Genomic DNA, 7358 nt, shown 5'->3' on the forward strand with positions numbered 1-7358 from the left:
CAATTTAACACTTTTAAATAAAAACAATAATTAAACGAATAATTAAACAAAAAATAAATTATATTCATATTTCGATGTTTTTATCTTGAAAATCTCATCACAATACCCACTTGAACAAAATGAAAACAAAAATTTTGCAACAGAATGATATGATACACGGTATTTTCTTTCTGTTTCATAAAGTTTGTATTTGATAATTTTGGAAGCATACAGGAATTGTTGAGAATTCTGGAAAATTTAGAACAGAAAAATAGTAAACGGGGTCTTAAAATAAAGTTTTGGCATGTAGCTCTTAGTTTCAAGAGATGAATTGATGCAAGAAGAATAAATCAGGGGTGCACTCTCAATCATCAGAAAAGCAGGGCCATCCAGGACTCAAGGTGTGTTCCATAGTATATGTTCGGCGGAATATTATTAAAAAGGTGACAGTACCTTACTCAAATATAAATAAATTAAAATTAAAATTAAAATAAAATGAAGTGATAGTGCAAACAAACTTTGTCTTGGACATACGAGGAAAATTGGAAATTACACAAAGCGCAGTTTTTTTTACAGGAGGCTTTCCTTTTTATTAAAATCATATATTTTAATGCATGGAGTTTCACATCAGACAGCAAAAGCTTTAGTTACTTTATGCCCAATGGAGGGTCCTTAGTTTTTTTTTTTCTCTCTCTCTCTCTCTATCTTCTCTTCATCTCAAAGTTTCAATCACTCTTCTTCTTCTTCTTCGTCTTCTTCTTCCTCTTCATCCTTTCTGATCTTCTGTTTTTTTCAGGTAAAATGTTTTAATATTGCAGCTTGTGTGCTTTGCTTCCACGTTTTGTTTTCTTATGTTGGTTGAACTAAGCAATTGGACCCTGAATTTCTGGAACCTTTCTGCAACCAACCCCTCTGTCTGTGTGTCTTTGTTTTTACCCTTTTTGCTTTCATGCCTCTTACTTTGCCATGCGTCTTTGTCTTTCCCATTATTAATGGCTGAAGATAGTTTTCAATCTTTGTAAACACTTTAACAAATTCCTTTCAGGGCATTCAGACAAGTATGATCTTTTCTTTCTTTCTCTTCTTTTTTTAGGGAGTTTTTTATTTTATTTTTATTTTTATTTACTGAATAGTTTGTGATCTTTCCCCCATTTATATCTCTTCATGGTCTGCGCGTAAAGGACTGATCTTTTTTTCTTCTTCTCTTTTTCTGAAGTTTGCTTATAGAAGATGATGTTAAACAATTGAGTGAAGAGTATGGTTCATAAATTCAGAATTCTCCCTCAGCCCTTAATTTCTCCATTTTTATTTTTTTGTTCTCAAGATTTATCCTTTTGGGTTATTTTTTAGAACTTTTTAACCTTTTTCCACCAGAAAAAGTAATAATTACCTGTTTGCTATATTTTCTAATATTTTTGTTGTTTATGTAATTATTATTGTTATTTTGTGTGTTTCTTCTAACACCCAAGACTCAAATCCGAAATGTCAAATTTGGAATTTGCATTTTTAAACTTTAAACAAGATATATAGTTTGATGATTGTTAATAATTTCTTGCATTTTGGGGATAAATCAAAGAATTTTTGAAAAGATAGGTATACTTGAATTCAATACATTGTAGAAGTTCTGAGATGAATTGTTTGTTAGGGTTTTTCAGTGTAGCTTTTATGTTTCCTGTTTGTATGCTTGCCGATCTTGAAGGTTGTGGCATGTAAAGTTAGATAGTTGAGATTACTGAGTTTGCTTTATGAAAAATGTGAAATGGTGTGATTGCTTGATAGGGCATACAAAAATTGGGTGCTTTGGGTTAAAGTGTGATGTCTCCACCATTGCTGGGAATAGGGGAGGAGGAGGGTAAAAGCAATGTCACTTTGTTGGTTTCCTCATCAACCACCATGGAAAGTGTGTGCCTGAAGACCTTAGAATTGAAAGAACGCAACTACATGGGTTTATCTGATTGTTCTTCTGTGGACAGTTCAGTTCCGTCCTTCTCAGAAGAGACTAAAAGTAACCTGAACCTGAAAGCCACAGAGCTCAGGCTTGGGCTTCCGGGATCACAATCCCCTGAAAGAGATTCCGATTTTTGCTTAAGAAGCTCAACTCAATTTGATGAAAAACCCTTGTTTCCTTTGCGTCCTCTCACTGATGATCACCATTCTTCAACCAAGACTGCTATTTTGGGAAACAAGAGAGGGTTTTCAGATGCCATGAATGGCTTCTCAGAGGTAAACACCAATTCACTCGAAGGATATGTTATGTACTTTTTAAGTTTTTTGTCTTACCCTAATCTATCATGCAGGGGAAGTTCCTAGTTGATTCGGAGAACAATCCTATACTATCTCCGAGGCCCGGTTCTAACTTGGGATTAAATCCTTGTTCTACACTTGAGAAGGCTGGGACTCAGCAAAACAAAATGAAAGAAGCAGCAATAGCAAAGGAGCCTCATTCTGTCAATGAAACTAGACCAAGTATTGATTGTTCTGCAAATAACAATAACAGTGCACCAGCTACCAAGTAAGTGGAAAACTATAACCGATCACATTAAGTTTGGGAAGTTGGTTCTAACCATGTCATGCTTGTGTTTCAGGGCTCAGGTTGTGGGGTGGCCCCCTATAAGATCATTTAGGAAGAATTCATTGGCAACTAATTCAAAGAACAATGAAGAAGTTGATGGAAAAGTGGGGGTTGGTGCACTGTTCGTCAAAGTCAGTATGGATGGTGCTCCCTATTTAAGGAAAGTGGACTTGAATAACTACTCTGCATATCCAGAATTATCTTCTGCTCTTGAGAAGATGTTCAGCTGTTTTACCATAAGTAAGAAAAAAATAGTTTTGTGAGGAAGAAAAAATTGACCTTAAAACTTGACCTTTTTCAATTATTTACATGGACAGTCTGCTTGGATCCAGTTACTGCTTGTTTTGGTATGATTACAGGTCAGTGTGGATCTCATGGAATTCTGGGCAGGGAAATGCTGAATGAAACCAAGCTGAAGGACCTTCTTCATGGATCAGAATATGTTCTTACATATGAGGACAAAGATGGCGATTGGATGCTCGTGGGTGATGTTCCCTGGGAGTAAGTTTAACTCATATGTACTTACTTTCCACTGCCTTTTCTCCAAAAGAATAAATTCCTCAGTGACATCAACTTTATATTCTTCAAATGTGTTTTCTCATGATATAGTTTTGATTCCTCTTAGCTTGTCTTGTGAAAGAAGCTAGGAAGCACTAAAACTTCAAATTGATTGCATAGTTAGATTAATATAGTATTTTACTGTGTCTATATATTTTTATCTTCATATTAGTTTAGGATTTCTGATTTAATGATTATTATATTACCTTTATGGTGAATCTTAGCTGCATCGTGTTGTATAATTTTTAAATTTATCATATCTGCATATCACTTTTTAGTTCTTCTATCCATGTTTCGTATCTCTGTTTTCTGGAAAGGAACTTTGATAAATTGTAGAAAAAATATTTGCGTGAAAGGTTTGTTCACGAAACAGATTTGAGTAACTTGTAGCTAATTTTCATATGAAACTTCAACTAACTTATGAAATGAGCTACTAGTTACAACCTCTGGGTGTGGATCTGTGGAATGCATTTCCTGTTTTGTAGGGGACATCGTGGATTCCCGGGAGTGATAGTCCCATCCAAATATTGTTGATAAATACTTATCACTCCCTGGAATATTTTTAAATTTGTTTTATTTCAAAGTAAAAACATTTTAAAGAAAGGTGAAACTAGGAAACTATACTAAGAAACAACTTCCATTTCTATGGAAATATAGGATTCTTGTTCGAGATAAGACTAATTTATAATATATAATCCAGCACAGTTCTAAGATGGCATAAAAGTTTATCCATGTGAGATTTGTTGGGAAACTAACCGATTTATTGTTAGTCCATGCCATATGAACCTCCATATTCTTACATGCTGAGTAAGTGTCCTTGCTGTGCTATTATCTGTCTATGAATTTCCAAAGGAATTTTCTGAATGCATAATGAGTTAATGACTAATTTGAAATTAAATTATTAGTACTGGATAAATAAATTTCAGTCTTGATAATATTTTTCCAGCGATTGTCAACTTTTATTTTTTGAGCATAGTAATAGAACTATGCAATTTTATGAGATCATGATTTACTTTTGTTGAGGTAGTGGTATTTTGTAGCAATAGCAACTTGTAGGAGTAAGATTGATTTTCTTAACTATTTTGATTGTAAAACCATATGTAATTTAGGTTTTCTCTTAAAGAACAATACATACTCTATTTTTTTCGGCAGCTAGACTAGCTATATTTATTTATATCAAATTTTGGTTTAATGGCAATTGGCAAAATCTTACTCTATCTATGAATTATATGGTGTAATGCTGCGATGGGTATATGAACATTTAAAAACTTTTTCTGCAAGTGAAATGTTGTGGTTATTACAATAATGTGGTATCTCTTCGTCTCCTGATAATAATAATGTATACTTTTCCATCGATGAAAACCACTTTGATATATTTAGGTAAAGCTTTTTGCGTACCTAATTTAATCTTTCATGAAATGAACTTGCATAATGTTTGTTTCCCTTAACAAATTTCAAAAACAATGTATCAACTCTTTGCAGGATGTTTATTGAAACATGCAAGAGGCTGAGGATCATGAAGAGTTCTGATGCCATTGGTTTAGGTATGTTTTATCGAACCCATCTTATCTCATAAGTATAACTTTGAACATACTTGTCTGAAAATCGTGTAAGTACGTAGAAAAGGAAAAGCAATGAAGGAACAAGCCTCGAGTTCGTCAATTCAACGCATATATAACATGGTTAAATAGTTTAACAATCAATAGGCAAACAAAAATTTCAAATTGCCTGGTAGTTATTTCAATTGTGCAGTGGTGGTGGCAAGAATGCTTTATAATATAATAAATGTGAACTAAGATTGTGGCAGAAACCAGAAGATAATCACAGAAACCTAAGCTGAAATTATTTTACTGTGGCGGCAATTGTTTGAATCTGCTTTCAACTTCTGTTAAAAGTTTAGTCTATTCATATCACTTGTTTGAATTTACATGTTTTTGTGCGTACTTGCAGCTCCCAGGGCTGTTGAAAAAAGTAAAAGCAGGAGCTAGAAAATGCCAGTGTTCATCTCTATCCATCAAATTATCTGCGGTATTAAAAGCCTCTCTGGGCTATGGGAGGTGAACAAATCAAGCAAGAACCGAAGGCGTTTTTGAGTGGATAGAATCTCATACTAAGCTGCATCAATCCTTGTATTGTTTATTATGTCTGTCTTATGTCTTATGTTATGCTTAACAAACTTGTTTTAAGATTGTTCTGTTCAAACTTACAAAACCTCCGAAGATTTGACTGTGGGAGTGAGAGTACCTATATTTTATGTACGCGAGTTAATGATGTTGTTGAAGGATCTGTGATGTGTAAATTTTGCAGCATACCTTCAACAGGGTGTTTTGTGTTTGTGTGAAAGAAAAAAACAAGTTGTATTCTGTCAGTATGTCGCTTGCCATGTAGTCCTACTGTTTACCACTTATCAAAATCATTCCCAAAAAAGCATACTGTTTGTAAGGATCTAACAAAAAATCTGACACCAAAGATGTTTCTGAATCCGATCATGAATTGTTTCCATATTTTCTGAAACAAAAAAATAAAAAACCATGCTTGGTGAAGCTTTGAGATTTGAGCCCTGCCATGAAGTATTAAGATTTTGTGAAGACATTTGAGATATGGTTGTTGGGGAGTGTAGGATAAGCATGTGAGTCTCTGACGATTGGTTGCAGTGCATGGATCTTCCTGTTCAATCAAACCAACACACAGCAGTGGCGTGACATTATGGGCATTTTTTTAGCCATTTGTGGCTCTAGTTCTGTGTTAGCGTACAAAGTCGTGTCTTTCATGCCTCAGCTAATGGGGTATTAAAGTAAGTTGAGTAATGGGCGTTTCACTATTTTGTCTCCAACTTAATGCTCCATCATCAAAGAAAAGAGCATGCCGATTTGACGTTTTCAAATTTAGCTGTTAGTTGTTACCATGATTTTACTAATTGGTTTGGTTCATCGTATTTCATGTTCACGGAAATTCTAACTTGTGAACAAAATCCAAGAGGGCAAGTACCAAGAAATTGTAAAGTACGGATAAAAAAAAGCTAAACATTGAATAGGGAATAAAGAAAATGTGCATAGGAAAAAAAAATCCGGCAAAATCATCTTAATCTATCTTATCACATATCCACCACTTCCTAACAATAACAACAATAATAAAGAATAAGAATATGCATGGGTTTAATTTAGAAATGTATCACTAAGAATATGTGCTGTGTACGGACTTAAGAGGCTTTTATGAGAAGACAACGAAAAGAATGTAATTCATTTTTATTTCACTACTTTATAATATTGTATGAGAATATTTTGACTGAATTAAAATGTGCATGAGAATATTATAACATTGGAAAATTACATTCTCTAACTTTACCTTTTTTATTCTATATTATAACATTTTCATTTTATTTTTTTTAACCTTAATTTACTATTTTTTTAATTTTTTTCTAATCCTTATAGAGACTTAAAAAATAAAAAAAAACCTGTTGAACTATAAATATCAAATACTAATTTAAACTGCTTAGAATATAATATCTAATTTTGACAACCCATTTCACTGTGTAATATTTCACAACCAAGTATGCTAAATGAATTTACAAAATAAATAGCTTATTATTTTTCAAGCAAATCGTAGTAATCCCTGAATTGAAATATTATTTAATATGAAACTATAAAATTAGCACAATATTTTTCCAGTAAATTATAACAATCCATCTGTCGAGATATTCATTTAATAAAAATGAAATTCAATTCACTTAGAACTAAAATACTAGTAACTTTGAAATGAAGATAATTAAAATCCAGAGGCAATTGGCCCACATTCGTACAGGTGGATCTAGCCGTGAGATTTTGGTCAATAAAGACGAAATACAAAGTGGGTTTAGTTTGGGTTTGTTTGTTTGGTTGCATTTGCACCTTTTGGGCCCATCTCAAAACATCATCTCGGTATGGATTCTGGTGGGCCTGGTGGCATGGGCTCTTTCTTCTGGGCCTACTACTATTCTCTAAATATCAATAATTATATTTCAAATTATAAAACTCTTTCTGGGTTATGCATTAAATCGATATAAGGGTTGTTACGAATCATGTATAAACTCGTTCAAGTGTTTTGATTTAAAATAAATCGAAAAAATAATATATATCAATTAATTAGTTCCAAAAATAGTTTTGAGAGTGATTATAATTGTGATGACAATATAAGGTGAGTTTTATTAGGGCTTATAGGAAAAAGACAAAAAATAAAATAAAATATTAGTTTGCGAAAATAAAAAAAAAAC

At 32.9% G+C, this 7358-nt stretch overlaps 1 protein-coding gene across 3 annotated transcripts; it reads left to right on the forward strand.

Moving 5' to 3' along the window:
* The first annotated feature begins 538 nt into the window (after positions 1–538).
* On the forward strand, positions 539–5536 carry LOC114163249 (auxin-responsive protein IAA8-like). Of its 3 annotated transcripts, none has more exons than XM_028047433.1 (7): positions 539–775; positions 1759–2202; positions 2277–2491; positions 2565–2791; positions 2869–3052; positions 4592–4653; positions 5060–5536. In XM_028047433.1, exons 2-7 carry the CDS (start codon positions 1795–1797, stop codon positions 5095–5097), a joined length of 1134 nt encoding a protein of 377 aa, XP_027903234.1. In that variant the 5' UTR covers positions 539–775; positions 1759–1794; the 3' UTR covers positions 5098–5536. The 3 variants fall into 3 exon arrangements, with proteins under 3 accessions (XP_027903234.1, XP_027903236.1, XP_027903235.1); XM_028047435.1 differs by having other exon boundaries at positions 2911–3052; XM_028047434.1 differs by lacking the exon at positions 539–775 and adding an exon at positions 944–1037 and having other exon boundaries at positions 5060–5522.
* Positions 5537–7358: the final 1822 nt, after the last annotated feature.

Source organism: Vigna unguiculata, chromosome 9 (assembly GCF_004118075.2).
Source record: "Vigna unguiculata cultivar IT97K-499-35 chromosome 9, ASM411807v1, whole genome shotgun sequence".
NCBI classification, from domain to species: Eukaryota; Viridiplantae; Streptophyta; class Magnoliopsida; order Fabales; family Fabaceae; genus Vigna; species Vigna unguiculata.

Bases quoted from the DNA above. Each gene is read 5' to 3' on its own strand.
- LOC114163249 (XM_028047433.1), top strand. From the start codon at position 1,795: ATGTCTCCACCATTGCTGGGAATAGGGGAGGAGGAGGGTAAAAGCAAT. The intron at 2,492-2,564 runs GTAAGTGGAAAA...CTTGTGTTTCAG, and splicing joins AACAGTGCACCAGCTACCAA to GGCTCAGGTTGTGGGGTGGC. The intron at 4,654-5,059 runs GTATGTTTTATC...GCGTACTTGCAG, and splicing joins TTCTGATGCCATTGGTTTAG to CTCCCAGGGCTGTTGAAAAA.